The sequence below is a fragment of the Tetrao urogallus genome (genome assembly GCF_951394365.1).
Source record: "Tetrao urogallus genome assembly, chromosome: 2".
Taxonomy (NCBI): domain Eukaryota; kingdom Metazoa; phylum Chordata; class Aves; order Galliformes; family Phasianidae; genus Tetrao; species Tetrao urogallus.
In genome coordinates this window covers 19,932,635-19,957,531 of record NC_136814.1, presented here as the reverse complement: position 1 = coordinate 19,957,531, position 24,897 = coordinate 19,932,635, and the positions used below count along the sequence as shown (strand labels likewise).

Genomic DNA, 24,897 nt, shown 5'->3' with positions numbered 1-24,897 from the left:
TCAGAAATGAGCTGGAGGTCAGTAGCTGTAAATAGCACTTCAATTATGAGCCTTTAGTTAGTATTTACAACAGTAGTACAAATGTAATACTGCACAGAGAGTAATTTAACTGATGAAGGGAAAAGAGTATGACTAGAACTGTGTAGAATGCAAATACATCAAAATTAAAGTCAGTGTAATGGTCTGAAACATAGAAAATTTAGACAACAGTGCATTAGCCAAGGCAGAATCCAATCACACAGCATCGTAGACTGTAGAAGCACAATAAGGTGGAAAACCTGCAGTAAATGAAGAAGCTTGTTGATTAGACATGGACATATGGAAAAAATATCTAAAATAACCTAATGAATATTGTGTGGAGTATCATAGGATGAAAATGGAAATGTAACAGGGAGAGAAAAAAATTTTAGATAAAAATACACCACCACAAAACAAACACTCATAAGAAACTACAATTTCAAGTTACAGATTTAGCAACAAATAGTATTCAAAGTAAAACTGAAACAAAAAGCTAACAACATATCCAAGGTAAAGCAGAGTTTTAATGTGTACCAATAAACTAGTAAAAATGCCAAATAGTAAATTTTCTAACAGTGAAGAACAAACTGAAAGGAAAAAATTCCTTGTAGTACTTGAAGCAGTATTTCTCATTATTTTTGATGTAGTGACTTCTCCAAGAAATGTAAGAAGTACGTTCATAGGAGGTCTGAAAGGCATAATCAGGTGCCATTTTTACACATAACAATTCACTTTTTTCAAGCTTACAGCGTGCTGGAATAACATACTGGCTGAACTGAACTTCCACAACCTTCACCGGCTTAGGTTTTCTGAAATCTTAATTATTGCCTTCAAAGACATCTGTCATCCAATGGAAATGCACCTTTAGAGTGCAGTGGCTCTAGCTACAGAAGAGTTAGTATTACTCCACTACATTTTGTTATATTCATGTTGTTTGTGGGTTGTTGTTTTTTTTTCCATGCATCTCTGTGCTTAAAGAAATGAAAATTTCTTTGAAGTTTGTAACGTCGTTGCACAAAATCTTCATTGAAAATATTTGGATAACACCGTAGCACTTACACAGACTATTTTCCTTAAGACAATGATTCACAGCTACCAAAACACCATCTAACACTATCTTCCAATCTTGGAACTCAGCTTCAGTGAAACTAACCCACCGTCCCTTATAGATCATAGCATGATGCACCGGATATAGGGTTAGCCATAATCCAGAAAGATAGCTTTGGTCTTGCTCTCTTTAGATAACCATGTGATTAAAGGTATGAAAGTCAACAGGATGAAGGTAAAATGTTAGCTCTGGTAATTTAAAAGTAAACAAATATCCATCATCTGGAACATGCAGAAGACAGAAAGGACTGTACACAAGCAATCAATTTTCTCTTAGAAGTAACTTCTGTGTACGTATGACCCCTGCTTATTCTCATTTATGTTTTGTTTCCCAAGACACAGGAGGAATAATTTATGCGTATGGCAGTCACAGTCCATGGAGTGTTATAGAATAGACAACTGGGTTAGGAGGGAAAACCACCTGTAGCAGTTGTTCAGCATCAGCTGCTATCAATTCTGTTTGCATGCATGGTGTTCAACAGCAGTTTATGGGACAATAATCCAACAGGTTCTTTCTCATTGGTTATCATATATTAGGCCGTATCTATCAAATTCATCAGCCTCCTCTGCTCTCCTCAGCTTCTTTAAAGAGCATGTCACAAAACATGACTTAGTGGAGTAAGCCAGCTGTGGAGTTTCCATCACTGATTTGTAGCCAGGCTTATTCCAAAGAATCAAAATGCTCCACTTAGTGAAGAGTTAAGCACAAAGAAGAATACACCAAAACTAGCACAGTACTGAAAAAGTATTCACCTATCAGCTCAATAGTCACTCACTAGGAAATATTTTGAGTGATAAATACAACTCAATCCACTCCAGTTCCCCTTCTTATAAGGGCTTGCAGTGGGTATGAAAAAACTCTTGCACTACCATTCAGTAATACAATGAATTTGACAAATACAACTGCAGGAGACATATACAGCCAGGTATTATACGAAGTCCTGAGTGCAGTCATCTAGCTAGGCAATTGGGATACTACAAAAACATGTTGGTGCTACTGGAGATCAGGGATAGCATTTTCCTGCTAGCCAGGTGTGCTAAATTGTCCTCAGTTGAGAATCGACCTGAGATTTTCCTTGTATGACAGCATGCAAATGAAGAAGTAATAGGACATCACCACAAAGCAGCATCCACAGTGCAATCTGTGGTATCTCAGTGCTCTTCTATGAATGGCAAAGAGTTCACGATTTTCTCATGGTTCTTATCAATACTTGGGGGAAATTATCTCCCCCCCAGATAAGGCATTCTGAACCACTTTACTGGCAGCAGAAAATGTGATCCAGGAATAAGCATTAATAAGTATATTTCAGTAGTGTGAGCAGCCATAGAAATCAACCTATGAGTACTTCAGTAAAAGACAATTTACACAAAGATTCAACTCGAGGCAAATGAGAAACTGAACAATATATAGAAAGATTATAATGACAGGAAATTAATTTATATAGCATATATCATTTTCTAAATACTATCATAATTCTGTTTGCCCAATGTAAGTTAATTTGCAACACTAAACAAGGAATAAATTAAACCACTCAGGCACAAGGATTAAAACAGTAACTTTCATATAATTTCCACAGCCATTTGTATTTGATCCAATCTCATACTTGCACTGTAAACTCTTTAGCACACAGACTATCAATTTTTCTTCCTAACAAAAAAAGATTAGCGCTCAACCAGTTTTATTAATATAAACAGAGAGATAAGGACAATAGTTGAATACATTCCTTAAAATTTTCTCTAACATAGCATGACATTATTTAGCTTAAATAAATTGTGATATTTTCAAGTGGTTATTGATTGATCCTACATCATCTCAGAATTTTAACTCCTTTAGGGATTCCTGAGTTAAAGACCACTTTGCTGCAGCCTACTTTTATGTTGATTTTTACATTACTGCCTAAAACATGAGTGATTGCAGAATACATGGCTAATTCTGAATGTTGATAACAAAGAAATGCCTCTGCTGCTGCAGTTAAAATCATTTATAGCTTTTTCTTTTTTCTCGCACTCCCTTTTTCCCAAGATTAGAGGCTCTCAATAATACAGAAAATCATGATTGATCACAATATTGTAATAGATTAAATAAAAAATTGAGAAATTTGCCATACAACATTACAGAGAAGTGATACTCCATATTACTATTTTGTTTCCAATGTGACCATTTTAATTTCTGCTTCTTGAAATACCTCACAGAAAGACAAGCACATTCAAAAAACACAACAAAAACAACCAAACAGCAATCCTTATCCAGATGCTTTAAAAGCAGATCTAAGTCACCTTTTTTTCCTGTCCTGTGTTCCCTGAAGGCTTGAATGGCAGTTAAGTCCCACTGATTACCTTGAAGTTTTGCTTGTGAAGGTAGGGTGGTGTATAGGACAGTGATAAAAATGAGACACTCGCCTCATCCTTACCAGTAGAAATATATTAACAGAAATCTTACTATAAATGCAGTTAAAACAGTAATAAATAAGTCACCAAAAACAAAATCTGAACTTCCTTTTGCTACTGAAAGATAATTGGGGTAGCTGTAGCAGCAACATGTTTCTAGTCTAAAACAAACTAGCCTTGCAGGCAAGCTGGGCAAAGACTCTCGTATAGCATGCAACTCTCAGATATTTCAGGGCAAGAACACTGCTTTTGCTTTGAGCTGACAGACATGCTTTGGGGCACAGAGACTCTCGTAAATCCCAGGTTGCTGTAGAAAGGAAGTACTAGACTATCAAGACAGACCTGAGAGTAGCCTGAAGCTTTACACCCAGCTCAGCCCCATGGCATATTAAAAGCTCTGAGAAGGACTTCTTGGGACCTATTTAGCACACTTCCTCTCAGTACCCTGAGGCTCTCGGGTGTAGGAAGATTTCAGTTCTTGGCTACTAAAGCCAATAACATTGGGCATTTCTATCTCAAAGCAGCCTTAAACACTGGCCATTTCTCAAGCTTGCTGCAGTTGGTGATCACTTTGCAATTCTGCAGGAGTACTCCCTCTGTTGCCCTAATTTCCACCTCTGACACTTCCCTCACCCTTCCCAGTGTATGTGAAAGGCAGAAGATCTGGCATAAAGCCAATGAGGCAGTCTTAGCTTCATGCAGGATTCCCATTTAGCTCATTTTTCCCCCTTGGCACATACAGCTCAGAGGCACAGATAGGTATATATAGGAATATCTTCTTGAAAATTAATGATGCTAGCTTGATGATCCAATATGGGTTTGGAATAAGTGGGTCAAAATGAAGTATTTTGATCACTGAATTGGAACAGTTTGGGACAGAAACATATACAACAACTGATGATGAAAGAATCTGAAAGCAGGAAAGAGGGAGAAACACCTGTGTTTGAAAGCTGGAGTGCAGATGGAAAAAAAAGATTTTATATTTTAAAAACTCTGATTAAAACCTTCAAAATATTGTAACAAATAAATAAATTGGTTACAAATGACTTCCATCTGAATAGTGCCAAAACATTCATGTGAGTGTTAACTTTTAAAAGATAAAATATAAAATTCTCTTTTCTGTCCATAATGCAGTAAGTCTTCCCACTGGTAGGCATTTTCAAACTCATTCTCTGCTGCCTCCTGGAATCTTCCCAACAAGTTTTTCTCTTGGTTCTACAGTTCACTTAATAATTTATTTCTGACTCAAAAGATTTTACCCGGGATAGTTGTACCTGCCAGTCTAGCCTTCGATTTGTTCATCCAGTTATGAAGGTTGATGGGAACAAAGACTGTAATTTGAGTAAATAGATTCTCCCCTCCCTCCTTTTCTCTGCAGCAAGTCACCAAATGACTTGAAAATGCATAAAATAAAATCCCCTAAGGGCTAAAACTCCACTACACCAAAATTCTCAATATTTACTATAAAGAGAATACATACTGTTAAAGGTGGCTCATCTGCTGAAGGAGTTTCATTTAAAAAAAAAAAAAAAAAAAAAAACAACTTCTAAAGTAAACCGGAGTAAAAGAGTACTATTAATCACAAACCTTAGGAGAAAAATAGCAGTTTATATAAAGGTGTGATACTAATTCTACTTCAACTTTTTTTTTTTTTTCTTCACTCAGGAGAAATATGAGGACATGCCTTTCTAAACATCAGTTATAACAACTCTCACTTCCCTAGAACAATGCTAATCCCAATGTATGACCATGTAAGTGTGGTCAGAACAAGAATATTTTAAAGAAGAGTTAGATATGAAGTATCAGATCAAATGTCATTTAATAATTTCCTTCCCCCTCGCTCAAATAGAGAACATACTCCCTTTTGAATTCTCAAAGAATACCACCCTGTATAGCACTGAAAAGTACCATTAGTATAAGTAACACTGACGTGATGAATTATTGCATTCTTGTTGTTGCTCCCCTACTTGGTTTATTTTACACTATTCGCTTGTACAACCCTGCGTGGATTTTATCAAATAGCACAATAAAAAAACACATCACAAAATATTCAGAACGGTAAAGATATGACCCTCAAAAGCGTTTTTGTATGCATAAAAATTAGAAAATACAAGGATAAAACCAAAAAGAAAAAGCTCTTCCATTATAACTTTAATAAGCACAACATAGTTTGTAGAAAGCACTGAATGAATTTTTAAGAGGACACAGACTACTAAAGGAACATGTGGGGCTGCACAGCAGAAATTTCAGAAAACTCAAGTTACTGTGGCAAACATTTTCAGAGTAGAACTTCATTTTATAACCATAACCATATCGTGAGAGAGCAAACAGTCCCTTTTTAACTAGATACAGATAGGACTTTAGCAGCAGCACAGTTAAGTTAGAGTGCTTTATAAATAATGATCAATGTTTAAAATCAATGCTCTTGCAAATTGGAGCCAATGCAAAGGGGCTAGCACCAGAGTAAAATGATTCGATTGATATATTTTGGATCTACCAAAATAAATCCATTTATAGGAGCATTTGCAGGATGACTAAGTTAAAAGAGCACTGCAACAGTCAGACCTGGCTAAGGGAACGCCTCCTCCTACTGACAATATTTCAAACTGATAAAAGAGCTGACCAAGTGCAATCAGTGCTGTGATGAATAAAAGAAAGCTTGGGACCATTAACATTAATGGGACTTGTGTGGCTAAATGCTCATATATTGTACTGAAAATTTACCCAATGGACCAAGAGATTTTTTTTTTTTTTGCTTGTGCTCCCCTTTTTCCCAGTACCTTCTATACAATCAATTTAAAAATATTTGCAATGTAATATAAACTTCTAAAATAACTTCATATGATTAATATCCCATGAGTCTCTGAGGAAAAAAAAAAAAAAACAGAAAAAAAGAATTACAGAGCACACTCAGGCTACTTGGTAGACTTGAGAAAATAGAAATGCCAGTTTTATAAACACAGATAAAATTGGCTGATCTAATATCTTTAGGCAGAGTGACTTAGCCTTGGGGCACAATAGCAAAGATGCTAGCACCTGCCAACTACAATGTGTATTAGGGAATGGCTAATAAACCATTACTATATGAGAGCTGAGTGAAATTCTGTGGGAAGGCAAATTCAGATCAGCAAGTATACTTCTAAGAACATATATCCAAAATACGACCTGGTTAAACAGCTTTAATTTGAAATGTTACAGTCTGTTTATCTTATAACAATTTATTAAATACTCACTATATACCCAGTGCTGTACCAAAACAAGAAAAGGATGTTACCATAAGCTCAAGCTCCTTCTACAATCTAACCTGACAAACACCACAGGATACAATCGGGAGTGAAGGAGCAGATTTAAGGTTAATGTTGTTCAGCTTCTTCAGGAACACAGTTCCAAATTTCAAGTTTCAGTCATTCCAGCACAGACTACCAAGTTAGCAGCAAACAAAATCTGCCCTTTTCCATCTCTTACTCAAAGAGCACCTAGTCATATTAACTCATACCGTCATGACCTTAAGCAAGAACAAGATATGAAGTTCTAGCTTACCAAAATATGCAGTAGCTTTATTTACCTCTCTGCCATGAGCAAATCATCCTACTTGCTCTGCACACAGCATATTATCTGTAGAACATCAAGTCAAAATCAAATGCCAAATATTAATCTTCATGGCCACCTATGTAAGTGGTTCAAGATATCTCAAGTGCCCTTCTCATTATGTTGGTGACTTCCCTGAACAAGTGCTGTTAGTTTCAACGCTCACCAGAGCAAGAGTAAAGTCCCTCTGCAAGAAAGACAAAGGCTATAGAACTCATTAGAGAAACAGATCAGAATGTTTTGGAAGACACTCAGGCACCATTTACAAACCATGATAAAAGCTAAGTGTATCATTTGGTATTCTTACCCAATACATCGAAATGACTGTTGGCTAAAAAAGATGCACAAAATGCATCTGATAAAGACAAATTTGTTTTAAAAAAAAAAAAGATAAGACTTTCAGCTCACTTTGTTTTTTTCTGCTTAAAATGAAAATAACAAATTTTCTTCATCAAAGATAAGTAATTCTGTCTCCATCTGCAACTAGAAGGCCAGAAGGTTACAACTCTACCATCACAGTATAAGACAAACTTCAAAAATCAACAAAGAAACTAAATTTTCTCCAAGAAGCGTCTAAAATGGAGAGCAAATAAATGAATGAAAGCCAGACTTTCTCAGTCTTGTAAACTGACAATAAAAGGACCATCTGCTTCATTTAATAAAATCAGGTTGAAGAACCAGAAGTTATCACAAGCTAAAAAGGGTTGTATATTGTATAAAATTATTTGTATCCAATTTCTAATTGTTGTGGTTTAATCTAGCAGGCACCAGAATACTGTATAACCATTCACACACCACTCCCTCCCAGTGGGATGGGAGAGAGGAATTGGGAAAATGAAGTAGAACTCATAGGTTGAGATAAAAAGTATTCACTAAGATAGAAAAGGAAGACAAAGAATAGTAACAATAATTACACACATACATACATTTACAAAACAACAGATATACAATGCAAGTGTACCACCCACTGACCAATGCCTCTCCAGCCTCTGCACAGTGGCTGCCCTTATCAGCCAACTCCCCTCGGTTTTGTAGGCTTTTTTTTTCCTCCCTCCACAAGATGCTGTATGGTATGTTGAGGTTAGTTCTCCTGGTTCTATTCCCTCCCAGCTTCTTCTACTCCTCCCCCAGCACCCTCACTGGCAGGACAGTATGAGAAGATGAGAAACAGAAATGTCCTTGGTTCTGTGCAACAACTAAATCAGTATGTTATCAACACCATTCTTCTCCTAAATCTGAAACACAGCATCACACCAGACACTATGAAGAAAAACTCTATCCCAGCTGAAACCATTATACTAACAAAGATTATGAAATGGAATCTTACGAATTTCCAAACATTATTCAGTTTGCTTGCAATATCATAAGATTCTCAATTCTGAATATTTCAAAACAGTAACTGTAGTAATATCTGATGTAGTTAAGACCAGTCTCGATAGCCACAGTATCAATAGTTGGTGATTACCAGATCAAAGGCCTTACTTAAATCAATAAAGATAGCTCCTCAACATTGATTACCATCCAGCACTATAAAAATATAATTGCTTACCTCGAGAGGAGCAGTACAAGTGAAATGAAAAGGTCAGAAAAGGTCAATAATTATTTAAATTAAACTTACATCTTCCTTCATCTGATGGACCAACTTTAGCACACACAAAAATGGTGGTGATTTACCAGTTTAAAGAGACGTATTAACATGTCAGCAAAGGGCTTAGCAGTAATTGGGTCAGCAATTCGAAGAAGTCAAGGATCCAGGTCGCCAGCTTCTCCATTTACGTTCCCAATTAATCTTAAAGTATTATAGATCTTAAGTCAGTAAGCACAGATCTAACTACTTTGAATCAAACCTCATTTTGAGTATATATAGACATTGTTATTGAGATTTTTCTGCAATACAGTAAGTATATAATTCTTAGAATTTCTTCAAATGAAAAAAAGCCATGCAACAACTGTCTAGTGAGATCAATGAATCTTCCAGTAATTTAGTATAGGACATTTCTGTCACCCAAATTAAATTGTCCTTATACTAGAACAAGATTACTTGGCAGGCTTTCATTTTCATTCTGATACTTATGCTAGCAGCAGATTTCTGAATTCTCAGCCACTATACCTCAGCACTGCTCTTTAAGGTAGTAATTTTGTCCATCTACCTTTGCTTTACCATCTATCAATGCAAGTGCATTTCATAGAAATTTTGAATAACTTGAGAAAAGATGCAAAAGTGCAACTTCATCTAATTCTACAAAAATATCTTGAAAAACAATTGGTTTTACAGGTATTTACTTTCAAAGTTGAAAAGGACAGTCTTGATTAGCCCAACAACTACAGAGCTGGATTACTCTTCAGAACTCAAGGTATCAAAGTGCATATAACCAGCACCTAGCTAAATATGAACTATGCTCCTTAGCTTATTTTTTTTTTTAATATACACTTACTGAAGAAAAATACCAGCAAGTAATTAGACATTCAAATGACATGCTTTCTTACAAAAGTATTGTGTGCTGTATCCTGAGGATCCCATCCAACGACAAAATGTACCATAATCTTTAGACAATGTGCATACATAAGATAACTAACGAAGACCTTACTCAAACTAAAATGCTACAACTTCAGCATAGTCTGCAAGTCACTGCATTTAAATCACTAGTCCTCCAGTGCAGAAACTACTTCCATCCCAGTGGCTGCAAAATGGAATGGCAGCAACACTTCTGCTACTCCTTAACAGTTTTGCACTTTTTTTTTAGAAGAGTATATTTTAGAAAAAAAATTATAAACATTTTTTTATTTGTGCCAAATACCACTTCAAAGAATTTACGTCACTCTAAATTTTAACAACAAAAGCTTGGTTTTTTTGTTTGTTTGTGTTTGTTTCTTTTAGCTCCTTCTTCTGAGTAAGAGAGACAAATTCATTAGAATAGCCTTCTTGACCTATATATTTCTATGAACTTGGTCCTGGCCATGAAATTCTGATGGTGTGCTAGACACTAGAAAGAAAGGTGAAAAGTCTTGTGTTTGGACTCATTTTCTCCTATTTAGTGTCTGCCATGCACAAAGAAAAAGACAACACCTTAAAGAAGACAGAAGATCAAAGACTTCCTAATTGTCAAATCTGGAAAAAGGAAAGAAAGAAGCAAATCCTGGATAATGATAAAACATGAAAAAAAAAAAAGGCAAAAAAAAAAAAAAAAAAAGAAAAACAGAAGAGCAACAGGAAAATAGAAAACCAAGAGGGCCTATAACCATCAGTATGAACTCTCCTTACCAATCCTGTTGGAAAGATATGTTCGCAGAAAATATACAGTCAAAAAATCAAGAATAGTCAAAAATCATGCTATGGATCCTTCATGATCATCTAGTACAGTAGTCAATGTCTCTGATAGTTCAGATCAGAAAGAGATTTCGTTAATATTAAAGATTTTTTACCCACTGACATCTATGTTAGTCAGCAATGCTCCAAATGATGGATATGTCTGGGATTCTCCTGACAGATTTTTGATATTATTATTACTAATATTACTTAGAATAACTGGTTAGTCGACATTAGGACTTCAAAAATAAATCCTCAAAGCTTACAAAGTAAAATAAAATAAAAATTGCCTGCAAAAAATAGTACACATGGAGGATGAATAATGACATAGACTACAATTATACACACACGCATTTCCCATAAGATATCTGCCTCGAGGATTTTATGATGTTCAGCAACTAAAACAGAATTCATGTAGCAAATAAGGATTTTGTGCATAGAAGCTTGTCTTATTTGATTTAGTGCTCTGAGGATGTTTGATGAAAGAGGAAGGAGAGTATAAAAAGCGAATGGACAGTTTCATTGCTAATGCCATTCAATGTCACTCTGAAGAAATCTGCCTCTACCTCTGCCACAAAATTCTTATGCAATACGAAGTCATTTAACCCAACTTTCCAGAGTTATCACTTGTTATGCGCCCATTTTTGGCTTTGAGCAACTTAGTCTAGTAGAAGGTGTTCCTGCTTGCATTTAAAAACCTACAGTGATCTGTGGAAGCTTTTTGCGTTCCTAATTGAATGGAGGTTAATGTTAATAGAAATTTCTCCTAAATCTTGAGTCTTCTCTGAACACTCAACACTAGCAACCATCTCCCAACACATTCAGTCCTCTTTTTAATTTATCTAAAGTCTCCATTCATAACAAAAGCAATAACAGTTCTGTGAAGTTGTAAACCTAGGATTACAAAGTACTCAGAATACATCAACCAGAATAGCACAAGAAAAGCTTAAACTCTGCACTTTCTAAACTGATACACATAGTGAGACAGACATCAAACCACATGCAGACTAGTAAGAATTTTAAAAAGGGAATAGCTTAATACCTATGGAAGAACTTGTTTTTAATCAGACAATAAGATGCAATCATAACACGAAAATAACAAGGCTGAATTAAGTTTATACAGCTCATTCAAACTCAGTTTTCTAAGTTCTAGATGCTTCATCGTGCAATTTTTTTTCATATATGCACTAATACAGCCATTTTTTTCACCAATTTGCCACAGTTTAATCCTGAAGAATACTTCTGTTGTAATGGTATTACTCAGTCTACAATCTGATTGATTTTAGACCTTAAATACTGAATCTTAACACACTTAAATTTTTAATCCTTTAATTTCTCTATTCTGCCAGTAATTGATAAGGACAGTCACACTTAGAAGAGGTCTTAATTTAATCGCTCTGGAAATCAATTAGAAGATAAAAACTTCCTTATATTATTGTTATGACAATTTCTTGATCAAATGCACAAGGCAATCATAATCAATGCATGACTCTTCATGCACTTTTAATCAATATATAATTCAGTAGTTACTCCTTCACCAATTGAAAACACAATACAGGAAGGAATCGAGGAATTCACATCTCATAAGCAGGCATAATTTAAAAGCTCAGTATCAGTCAAATGTAATGTCTCAAGTCATCAAATGAAATAACCCTTTATAGTAATAAAGGCCACATATAGGCCAGAAGGCATTAATTTCACATGAAGTATCTCACCAGTCAAGACAGTACTAGGCTTCTCCTTGTTGCAGCATTGCTGAAACCTCTATAGAAACCAATTACAGAAAGAACAATATTCTTCCTGCACCTATTTACAAACAGCTCCTCAAAAAATTATAGGCAGGTAAACAGATAACCTAATAAATAAAAGAGCTTATCATACCAAATGCCCTCATGTCATTTTGAGTATCATCACATAAATTAGGGTCCTTTCTTAAGATGGTTAAGAAGGCAGCTTTTTTTTTTTTTTTAAATACTTTAATATTTATCAAGATTGTCTCTTAAAACACAATTTGAATTAAAAGTTCAACAATAATAGCATATAAGAATCCCAGAAGAATATTACAGTGTGCTGAAGCAGAGGCAGAGAAGACCTACAATTGCATCAGCTAATGTAAAGCACTGGAAGCACTCAGTTGCCTTCCACCTGTGTCTGCTGCATCAGGTAACACTGAATTTCCAGAAGCATTCCTATACTTGTAAAAGATGAACATCTTCTGACCTACAATTTTCTATGCTCAAGCTTTAAGTTCCTTCTTTGATCCATGTGACATAGTCTTAGTCTAGATGGGAGTACATGAACCCCACACATTTAAAAATTCCAAGAAATGGCTGGCACTCTTTAATAAACTTCCTGCATTTATGCAGTTTCCCATCTTACAGCTTTTTTTTTTTTTTTAATTTTTAATTTTCAGCAATATTCGTTTGCCCAAATCTCTCCCCCAAGGAGTCCCTTCATCTTCAACCATCTCTTAGAAGTGCACTGCACAGAGGTAATACACCATCATAAAAGAAACTTCCGAAGATGCTACATCTGAAGCAGAACACACTGCTTCCATGACTGCTTATTTTCAGAGACAACTGTGAAGACACTCACTATCCTTGCTGCACAAAGAGGAGACAAAGACGTCTCCTTAAACTCTTTTTCTTCACGACTGTAAACAGAATATAATACCACCTGTTCCTTGCTCTGTGAGCACAGCTAATGTGTAAGTACTTCATTCTTACTGAACGAAGGCCAGACTATGTGCTAAAAGAAAAATGATTTATTCCACAGATCCTCTACTGAGTTCCTACATCATAGAATTATAGAATCATTAAGGTTGAAAAAGACTTTTAAGATCATCTAGACCAACTACCACCAATATTTCCCACTATGTCTCTCAGTGCCACACGCACACATTTCTTGAATGTCTCCACAGATGGTGATTCCACCACCTCCCTGGGCAGTCTGTGCCAGTGCTCAACCACTCCTTTGGAGAACTGTTTCCTAACATCCAACCTGACTCTCCTCTGGCACCACTTGAAGTCATTACCTACCCTACCAGAATTTAATTTGGACACAAGAAAGTAAAAGAAACACCAGATATATAGGTATGTTTCATACGTGGAAGCTCATCTGGCATAAAGCTGTTTGGAGTATAAATAGTAACACCGTCAGAATAATTTATTAGCTTGTAAAAGCACAATTTTGGTAACTATACTTATTACCCTTGACTAAACCTTCATGTTTTGAAATAACTGGAAAAATAATTATTCTTCCAGTTCTTAAGCTTGCCATGCACAGAGAGATTGTCCGCTACATTTAAAAATCACATTTTCACAAAATTTAAAGAAAAATATCTAGAGCTCTGACACAAGTGGAAGAGCTGCTGTTTTACAGAGCACAAGTTATGTGATACATTTACTATAATCAGAAGACCCAGTTCTGTAAATGTTTTGCACAAACAACAGAAACTGTGATCTAGTCTGGCAAAGGGTTTTGGTCTAATTCAAAGCATTGACTAATTCATGCTCTGAAAGTTGACATGCACAAGCAGACAAGTTTGTTTTAATCACAGAACGTCACACAACAAGAAAAAAATGTGCTTTGCCATTAAAGACGATGCAAAAAACGTGCAAGTGTACACTAAAGCTTGGGCTGTGTAGCTGATCTGTTAAACTGAAAAAGAACAGCATGAGAAATCATACAGAAAGAAGAATCTTTCTTTTTTTCTAGTGGTTACAATAAATCTTTTTTAAAATAAAAAAGATGGAAAAAGTAGATACTTGATATTGATAGAAAGCATGTCTGAGCCTAAGAAAACCAGTTCATCTTAGTGGAAATATTACCCCTGTAACACTGGCAAGGTCAGCATCAGCTTGGCTTATTTGCTGCCTATGTCCCTGTTGTGCACGTTAGAAAATGTTTTAAGATGTTTTTTCATAAAGCAGCAGAGTTCACTTTGTTGTAGTGGATCATTCCTTTCTCTCTAGACGCAACCCCTCACTCCCTGACTTTCATGGGATTTGGAAGGAAGGAAGAAAGGAATGTGCAATTCAAGATGCAACCGTGAATTCACATGAAGTACTAAATCCTAGTTAAAATGTCTGCGCAAATAGTTATGGGGCAGAAAAAGCCTAGCTCCCCTTCTTACTGAAGCCAGTCATTTCATGGCAATATAAGACAATCTTTATCTTACTTTCGTCCCCTGAATATCAAGATATGGGTTCAAATTTTGTGAAGAAAATGTAAGAACTTAGCATAAAAATTAAAAGCACGACTGTGACAGCAACCTAGACAGAAAGGTAGCAATAAAATATATGTTTGAAGACCTCTTCTTGCATGCTTTAGTAAAACAGTCCGGAAAATGAGTGACATTATCAAAAGTTACTTGAAATATGAAGTGTGTTCCCCAAGTCAGCTAACACAGTGCTCTTTTCCTTTCTCTCAGTATTTGACAGCAGGATGTAAGAATTTCATTTGTAACACTTACCCCCCAGAAAAACCTCTACTTTCTTCAGTTCAGCATAATAAAATAAAAAAGGAAGATACTTATAAAGCTCAGTACATAAGGAAAAAAGCTGATAGAGATACAAATATATAAAGCCAAGCAAAGTAAAAAGTCAATTTATCTTTCCTTTTTCCTGTTCTGTTCAGTTTCTAGGGTAAGGCTGAAGAAAAGAAATGTAATAGCATTTGCCTTAGAGTTGTCCTATAGATTTGGGAAACCAGAAGCTGGTCAGCCTAGCCTTGATCACCAATGACTCCATACAGTATGTCTTCATGGAGGCCATAATTAGCCTCATGACTGGGAAAAGTTAATGTGGATTTACTAGGGACAAATTGTGCCTGAGTAGCCTGATGATTTCCTTCTATGAGGCATGAATTGACTCAACAGGCAAAGGAGAAAGTAACCAGAGTTATGTATCTTGGTCTTAGCAAGGACTTCAACATACTTTCAGACATTAGGCTGCCTGGAGAAAGAAATGGAGTATACAGGCAGACTATAAAAGTAGGTTAAAAAAAAAAAAAAGGCTGAACACTAGGACTCAAGGCCTGTGACAAATGGCACAAAGCTCAGTTGGCAGCATTTCCCAGGGAGTGGTACTAGAACTAATTATGTTTAACAGAATACATTAGAATGAATCCCTGCTGAAGGGAAGGAATGTACTTTCAAAAAGCCTGCATATGACAAAGAATTGAGGGCTGTAGTTGATACACTGCAATTCAGAAGAGTCATGACAGGCTGTAGAAACGGGCTGGTGAGAACCTTGTGAAATTCAACATAATTCCCAGATTCACTGGCTTAGTCTGAGTTTATAACAGGATATAGGTTTGGGAAACATTCTTAAAGGTCAAAGAATCAATCCACTTACTCCAAAGGATAATCAATTTTACCCAGGTTATTCCTGAGAGATGTTCATCCAACTATTCTCTAAAATCTCCTGTGCCAGATCTTTATTTCCCACAACCATCTATTCCTTTACTAAACTAGTATCTCACAAAAAAAATATTTCTAAGACAATCTCCCTTTCCATATTTTAAGCTTATGAGTCTAGGAGCTTCAATCCTCTCCATTTGCTCAGTTTTCAGCCAATAACATTCTTTGCATTGCCTCTGGGATGTTGGAAAAGGACCATTTATTTGGCTCCATATGCTAATGAAAATATTTGCGACTTCTACTAATTACGAAATGTTTGTGCAATACTATATGGAATTGAATTTGTTTCACATTACAGCAGAGTTCACTGTGACAAAGAGCTACATGGAGATCAATTTCTGGAATGACCACAGCTATTCTCCACTCAGTTCAACGGTAAACAACATTTGTGCTGCGTTCCATGGCAAACTTATTAAGAATCACCATTTCTGTCAAGATTTTCTCTGAGAAATATGAGTACCTGATTCAGAATGTAGCCATAAAAACATTAGCACAGGTGTATTTTTTGTTGGAATACTCATTTTTAAGACCACTTCGTGACACTAAAAATGCCACTGTAAAGAGCTCTATGCGTAATGCTGAATATATGAACATCTTACCTCATACAGTTATTTCCTAATCATTGCAGAGCTGAATTTATGTCATATAGAGGTTGGCAAGGAGTTTGCACTGCAGGCAAGACATTTCTTTTTAAGCATCCTATTTAAGTAACTTACTTCAGACAACTTGGATTCAAAGCAAGGCCCAACACTAAGGTTTCTTTAGAGAAGACTGAATTTTTTAATACATGAATAGCTTCCCTTTCAAAGAAACAGCATCTAAGAGGAACCACATTAAAATAACACTAGTTATTATTAATTCAACAGTTTTGAAAATGCAGAATGAATCCTTCACCCATTGGAAAAAAATACAATACCTATTTTATCACTAAATAAAGGCTTCCCTTCTGTGTAGATGTACAATTCTAACTCCTGAAAAAACGTTGCTCACAACATTTTGAGCAATGTATGATGTATGCATGAAATATTTGCTTTGCTCTTTTTCCTAAACAGAATATGTAATATTACTTATAAAGCCTGCAACAAGGACACCAAATGGTCAATTTATATTAAGTGTTTTATTTGAGGAGTAGTCTAATTTTGAGAGGTCAGAAGGAACCTTCACACACTAATCTTTCTACTCTTTAATTTTCATAGACAGTTATCTGCAGCTCATACCGGGACATCCTAGTTTAAATCCAGTCTGTTGTTTAGGTTTTGCTTGCTACTGAACAGAAGTTATGTGATTTTTTTAAGCCAAATCAAAGTCCATTTGGGAAGACATCATATTCACATTTTCATCAAATCATGTAGGCACCTGTGAGGATATGATTGGTGTTTAGTGGGCAGCATCATGAGTTTAAACCCAGTCTAATGTAATGAAATAAAAAAGGATGGCACAAGTACTGGGCATATTTCTCATTAAAATAATTTCTAATTGTTTACAGGCCTGTGCCTGAAATCAAAGGATGTAATTTGACTTCTCATATTCTTTTGCTGTCTTGTCTGTTTCCTGTGGATGACACTCAGCCCTAACTATGAGATCTTCAACAGCCTTCCTCCACCAAAATTCCAAAGTTTCTCCTTCAGGAGCAAATTTAAACCCACTCCAGGCTTAAAGCAGGTGCAGATAGTAGATCTCCCTCATTACAAAAGAAACAAAACTAATAGGCTTAAAAAAAAAAAAAAAAAAAAAAAAAAAAAAAAAAAAGTTATACAAAAGTACAGAAGGAGCTGGGCTTCTTTCTTTTGTAGCAACTGAGTCACTCTCACAGAGTGAACAGATGTGCTGAGTTTGATTTCATGTAGCCCAAACTTCACAGTAACTTTGTTTCACTTATGTATCCAACAGTTAGCAATTTCCATCCTTTCTTACTAGACCAAAACCTATTTTATCAGTTCAGTCATAGACTCTAATTTGCAATGGGGAAATCAAAGGAAAAATTCAAGAAGAGATATATGTAATCCATGGCTCTACCTTAGAAAGCTTAGTTGCTGTCCAGAAACTACAAGTTCAGATCTTGCATCCCACATATTCTGGGTTCAATCTGCAATCTTACAGTGGGCTGCTCTTTGGGCCCAGAAGTTCTTTAGCTTTGTAAGAACTTACTCTGCCATCTACTTGCTCAGTAAATTCTGAAAACTAAATGATCTTCTCACCTGTCCTTACAAGCTATCCAGTATACCCACAACACAAAAGACTACAGCAGTTTTTGACAAGATTTTCTAGGAAGTTTAAAAAACAGTAACTCTGTTTCTGTAAGAACACAAAGTATCCACCAGTATATTCAAGAGGGTGCACACCTGCTTTCTCAGCATCCTCTACTTGCCATGAAATAAAAAGATGAACTTGCCTATCTTGCGGAGATATTTATGCATTATGAATCCTGAAGAGAAGATAGTACCTCAAATTAGAGCCAAACATTATCCTAAGCAGGACTCAATGGCACAGGTCATCATTCATATGCCTGTTTTTATTCAATCTCTTCTCACATCTCCAGTCCTGACCTTCAACCAAAGAGCAAAAAGGAATTGAGGAATAACTCTTCATAAATATATTTGTTGGCTAGTTGCTGCTATTCACACAGACACATACACACTATAGCAGTTCAGCATGCTGTTTTCCATTGACTGTATTCAACAGTCTCAATGGACTTACTGTGAGCTTTAGTATATCCTTGCTAGAAAGCAGACGAAGGCCCTAGCTTTCCTGCATGAAAAACTATTCTACAACTCATCCATTCATTAGCAATAACAGCCGGGTTAACATGGTATCATGCTCACTGCCTTAACCCTTAGGTGTTTTGTTTTGTTTTTTATCTTGCCAATAGACCCAGTCACTAGAGAAATAATACAAGTATAATTTGAATTTAAGATTTTCAGACAATTTACAGTTCTTTGAATTCCAAGTATGTCTTTCTATGCCATATATAAAATATAAAATATTTCCCTTCACCACTACAGAACCAACCAGACAAACAGAACTATGTCCCTTCAGGATTCCAACAGCTGCATTACACAAGCTGTACTGATAATCACAGAATGGTCAGGGTTGGAAGGGACCTCAAGGATCATGAACCTCCTACCTTCTGTGCCACAGGCAGGGCCACCAACCTCCCCATTTAATTCTAGACCAGGCTGCCCAGGGCCCCACCCAACCTGGCCTTGAACACCTCCAGGGACAGGGCATCCACAACCTCTCTGGGCAGCCTGTTCCAGCACCTCACCACTCTCTGTAAAGAACTTCCGCCTAACATCCAACCTAAATCTTCCCTCCCTCAATTTAAAACCATTTCCCCTGGTCCTGTAGATGTCTACCCTTTCAAAGAGTTGATTCCCCTCCCACTTATAGGCTCCCTTTAGGTACTGAAAGGCTGCAGCGAGGTCACCCTGCAGCCTTCTTTTCTCCAGACTGAACAAGCCCAGCTCCCTCAGCCTGTCTTCATAGGGGAGGTGCTCCAGTCCCCTCATCATCTTTGCAGCTCTCCTCTGGACCCTTTCCAATAGCTCTGTCTTTCTTGTACTGGGGGCTCCAGACCTGGATGCAGTACTCCAGATGGGGCCTCACAAGAGCAGAGGAGAGGGAGACAATCACCTCCCTGTCCCTGCTGGCCACCCCCATTCTGTTGGAGCCCAGAATACCTTTTGCTTTCTAAGCTGCAAGGGCACATTGCTGGCTCATGTTAAGCTTTTCATCAGGACTCCCAGGTCCTTCTCTGCAGGGCTGCTCTCAAGGACCACTCCTTCCAGTCTGTATGGATGCCCAGGATTCCTCCGGCCCAAGATAAAGCAAACTACACAAAATAACTAGGTTATAGAACATTCTGGCCATTTCTAGAGAATCTTTTACATATAAACTCCTCCATTAGGTAGAATGTAAATTTTTTTGTTCAGTTAGCCTGTTAAAAATCAGGCCTAATGGAATACACCAAGTAAGAGTTCCTCTGGCAAGGTGTCTTGCAAGCGCAGTCTTTTTACTTCAGTCAGCTTCTAAATGCTGAGAGTAAAGAACTCAATGTTTGTTTTTTTGTGTGTGTTATACTGAATTTAAACACAAGAGTCCTACTAGATCAGCTGGTATCAGATTTCAGAGTTGGTGGAAATCTTCAGATAGAGCACACGTTAGCCATAGCACTTTCAGCAAATTTACATCAGGAAAAAACCACACCAAAACATCTACAATTTCCTATTTTATAGAGACAATGAGGTACTACAGAGATATGGTATCCTCACAGACACATCCAATTGATTAATTCTCCTGTTTTGTCCTTCCTGTAATTGTATTACATTTAATCTGACAAAAAAAAAAAAAAAAAAAAGCAAGACTATTATCACTGATGATTAAGGAACTGTTGCAGAAAGGAAAACAGATCCCACATTTAGGGTACAAATTAAAGCTTTTGGAAACCTTGATTTAAATCTTCCCCACTATGGACTTCCTGCATGCCCTGGGTAGCCCAACTGGGCCCATATTCAGAAAGGTAATTAAGCATCAAACTTTAATTCTTTAATTAAAATCAATGGATTGGAGTTCCCAACTGTACACTGAAATCTGGGCCTCACTCTGCATAGTTCTGTTCCTCATCTATAAAACCAGAACAATAGCACTTTGCTGTCTCATGGGAAAGATACAAAGATAAACACTTGAATACTCAAGTCTCCAGGGCAACAGGGACAGATGAATTCCTTAGCTAAAATGAGAACATTAATTGCCCTTTGTCTGGTAGTATTTTGCTAGATTCAACCAGCATTGCTGTCTCTAACATCTTCAAGTGATACTAGTAAGTATTAAAAAATGTTTGCATCTTTAGTGGAATGACATTGTAGATGCCTAAAATTTCTTTTGTAGTCCGAAGGACTACAAAGTTACAGGTGGACAGTTCTGACAGAAGCAATCCTTTCCTTTACCTGACTTCTTTTCATCTAATGCATACTGAGAGCACATCTTCTGCCTATCACAAAGCTTTCTCTTCAACTGCAAGAGAAAGATACTGCGTAGGGTAGCCAGTGTTTACTGCCAAACTTCTTTTTTTAATAAATTCAGAAAAATTCCCAGGTGACACATCTGCCTCTATTACTTGCACCTTGGAGCATATAATCAGCTGGGAAGGCAGTGCAGATGACTGCATTTATCAGCAGTGAAAAAACTGATCTATCTTTTTCTGGATTAGCAGTGGGTGATCACAAAAGCACCAAGTACCACCTATCTTCCGACTGACATATACAAGCTGGCATACTTTTGTGTCAAAAATGTACACAGCTGCATGCACACTAAAGTCATTCCATCCATAAAATACAATTGCCACCTGCTTATCCTCAGAAGATGGGTAATGAAACAAGGGCCTCAATAATGGAACAAGTGTAGAGAACTCTTCATTCCTCTATCTTTTTTTCAAAACCCTCCTGCTTTTCATAATTTCCCATCTTTGTTTTAGAAGGGCTAGTGACAATTAAAAAAAAAACAACAGATTTTCACTTCTCAAAAACTGAGTTATCAAGTAGATGAATTATACTTTTCCAGGTACTAAACAGAATGATTTAGCTTGAATGTCAGTCTTTCCTGGCAGGTATCTGGACAAACTGCCTGGCTTGTTTTGGTTCTAGCTCATCTTCAGGTACTCAGATCAATAAATCATCTAATAGAAAGATCACAATCCAAACAAATAATAAACTGTGTTAATTCACACAACAGCATCAGTCAACAGGTTCCAATTTTAATGGAGCTTTAACATCTTCTTTGAATCCATCTTTTCGAACTCTCTCAAACTACCACCTCAAAAACAGTATTGCTCTATTAGATACTAGCTCCTAGTATCAGTCTGAACACCAGACTGAATCAGTGCTTGGGTAGACAAGCACTGGGCTTTCTTGGTCATAGATAGGCATTCTAACTATCGAAGTAGAGCATCTCCCTTTTCCTCAGCACTCATATGGACTTACAAGGAAGATACCAGTGATACCTGTAATTACTCGGCTGGTTAAACTACTTAACTACTCTGCTGTGATGGGACTGACTACAGCTCTGGTGAGAAAAACTGTAGCTCAGTTGGTGTTTAGATCATCGCAATTGATAAAAGGAAAAAAGATCACTTTTTTTTTTTAAAAAAAAAAAAAAAAAAAAAAAAAACTAAATATACAGTAAAAGGTGCAATCTCTGATGTCAGGAAATCTATCTAGCCATTTGGCTGAGGAAAAGAGCCCAACAGCTGCTCCCATAGACTCCTGCACAGGGGCAGGTTTTGCAAGTCAACATGGTGTCAAATATTTAACTAACGCATTATCACTTGTTATAATTACTCCGCTACCAATCAAGTAAGCACCTAGCAAGAAAATGAAATGGAAATGTTCTTCAACTTTTAATTTTTTTTTAAACATCAGACTCACTGTGTGATCATAGACAGAGAAGGCTATTTGTGTTTTAAACAAAAACTGGATTCTCACACACATACTAGCAAGTACCAAGATACGCGTGATCCAAGAAAATTGACAAGATTATCTATGATGATCCAGAAAATTAAGATACACCAGCTGCTGAGTTCACTTTAAATCTTTAGGGTTCTTCCCTGTGTCACCAATACTGCATGCTTTTTGCAGCCTTAACTCATAGCAACCAAGTCACAGTACCAGGCTAAGCTGTATCACTGTACAGTAGAGCTTCAATATCATCAGCACGCAGTGGAATACTTGCTGACACTGACATTGAGATTCCTTTAAGGATTTTCCTTTGCTACTGTGAGCTAGTATGTATATGTATATATATATATATATATATGTGTGTGTGTGTGTATACATATATATATATACGATATATATATACATATATATACGATATATATATATATACATATATATACGATATATATATATATGTATACACACACACACCCCCCCCTCTTACATACCTTTTTAAAAATTAAGAAATAAATCTTCAGCTTTGTCATTTCTTCTTATGCTGCTAAAAAGTCATGTTCTGTGCACATCATTGTAATATACTAATGACAGACCACTATAACACCTCAAACACACAACTGGATTTTTTGAAGCTAGATATTTTTCCCAGAACTGTACTGTTTATATCTTTGATTTATCCATGAAGTGAAGACATTAGCAAAATCTGGGAATCACAGAACATAGGAAAGCTGGTCTGCAAAGATCTGAAAGACCCGCTGTTCCAAAATACATACCTAAACAAAAATAAAGCAGTCCAGAAAAAGCATACTTCTGTCAGATTGGCAGTCTTTTTTCTTGCCTAGACTATAGTAGCAAAACATCACAAATGATTTGAGCACAGGAAAGAGCTCAGGAGTACTCGCACAACCTCAGAAATCCTCAAAAAGATATGAAATAAAACAGGTCTTAGCAAATTCATTGAGAAATTTTGATCCCAGATGCATAAATCAAATCCATCTTATATTTACCACAAGGAAATAAGACATATGCAGCAGCACTCACCGTCACGTACATCTCCATGCCTAAAGCCAAGGGAACAAATCCCACATGTCCAATAAAGTTACCTACAGGCTTTTTATGTGACAATCAAAATAGCCCATACATCACTAACAATCAAATTACGCTTGTAAATTAAAACCCACATATTTTACCGTAGAAATGTTAAAAATAATTACAATGAGTTGTTAAACAAATGCAGAGTATAACTGATATATTTCTTAAGTAATTTAAATGAATTTACCTGTAAAGTAAGCATTGGCAGGAAGAGTCGAACTAGCAAATCTGTAATAACCATTTCCTGGGAAACGGACTCCTTTTGCTACTTCTGTATCCCATGTAGCTAAAGATGAATCCATCCTTTCCACCTGGTAGGTGGGAGAAGGTCCGTTAAGTTCTTCAGGTTCATTCCAGCTTATCTTCACCATTGTGCTGTTTATTCCTTCAACACGAGGGGCACCAAACTTCCTTGGAGCTGTGCGTTAAAATATATTGATATATATATTAAGAAATTATAGGAAAAATAGTTTCTTATACGTAACAGTTTTCCAAAAATATCCAGCTATGTTTTCTAGTCCACTTAAGAACGGATATCCAAAGAAGCTTCATTAGAAAAAAAAAGAATTCCTAATTTTTAAAAGAACTTGCTTTCAGCTTTCTTGTGCTTCAGGCTTTGGACAATTTCTGTATTTCCCTGCTGATGAGTCTCTTAAGTCATGGTCAATGGAAAGCACCTATCTGTATGACTTTCAGAGTTGGAACTGAATGAGAGACCAAAGGAAAATCTGAATGATAAATTAAGTCTTGCTATATCTCAGCAGTACGGTGTATAACAATACAAATCTTTTATCACTAGATGAACTTACCCAGTCAACAGGACCAGAACAGCTTTGTAAGCTGAATAATGAAGGCCTACAGTATTTTTTTTCTTTTTATGCACATGCATAACCTAATATGAAACTAACATATGTTCAGAAAATTATTTCATTCAAGAAAATGCTTGTCTCTAGACTTCTTTACACCAACACTGGTGTGCAGTAACACTCCATGCAAGACTGTCTCTTTGAGGCTATAAGTATATGCAACTTCATGGTATTACAATGGTCCTCCTACCAATAAAACGAATATGCTGATTCTATTATACAACTTGATAGATTTTGTCACTCTATAGCTGAACTATGAACAGAATAAATCTTTTTATTTCTTTTAAGTACTGTACACTAAGCCACTGGAGGGCAGCAAGATCTGTTTGCTTAATGGCATAATGGCCATACAGGTAGAAAGGATTGGTCCAGCACTGAAATAGATGTCATCTGAAGAAGGAGTACAAGAACACTTTATTATCTATAGAACCTCTACCTATCTTTCCTTTTTTCCTCCTCTTATTTCCTTGATAAAGAAAAGGATTCATTCATAGAAAACTTCATTTGTAAGCAAGAAGTGAAATACAATGACAACTTGTAAAAATTATTTGTTCCCATAATGACATAGTAACGAGCAATAAACGCCTCTCAAGAACAATAAAATCTGAATTAAAATATGGGTCTTCAAAATCTGACATTACTTCACAGCACAGCATTGTA

At 36.4% G+C, this 24,897-nt stretch overlaps 1 protein-coding gene across 1 annotated transcript in view; it reads right to left on the bottom strand.

The window, feature by feature from the left end:
* The window catches only part of USH2A (usherin), a gene marked incomplete at both ends in the record, with an annotated part of 372,871 nt that overhangs the window by 253,050 nt on the left and 94,924 nt on the right, over positions 1-24,897 (bottom strand). Inside the window, one exon of the mRNA XM_079550589.1 lies at positions 23,559-23,789. Coding sequence (XP_079406715.1) covers positions 23,559-23,789 — 231 coding nt within the window. The remainder of the gene's footprint in view (positions 1-23,558; positions 23,790-24,897) is intronic.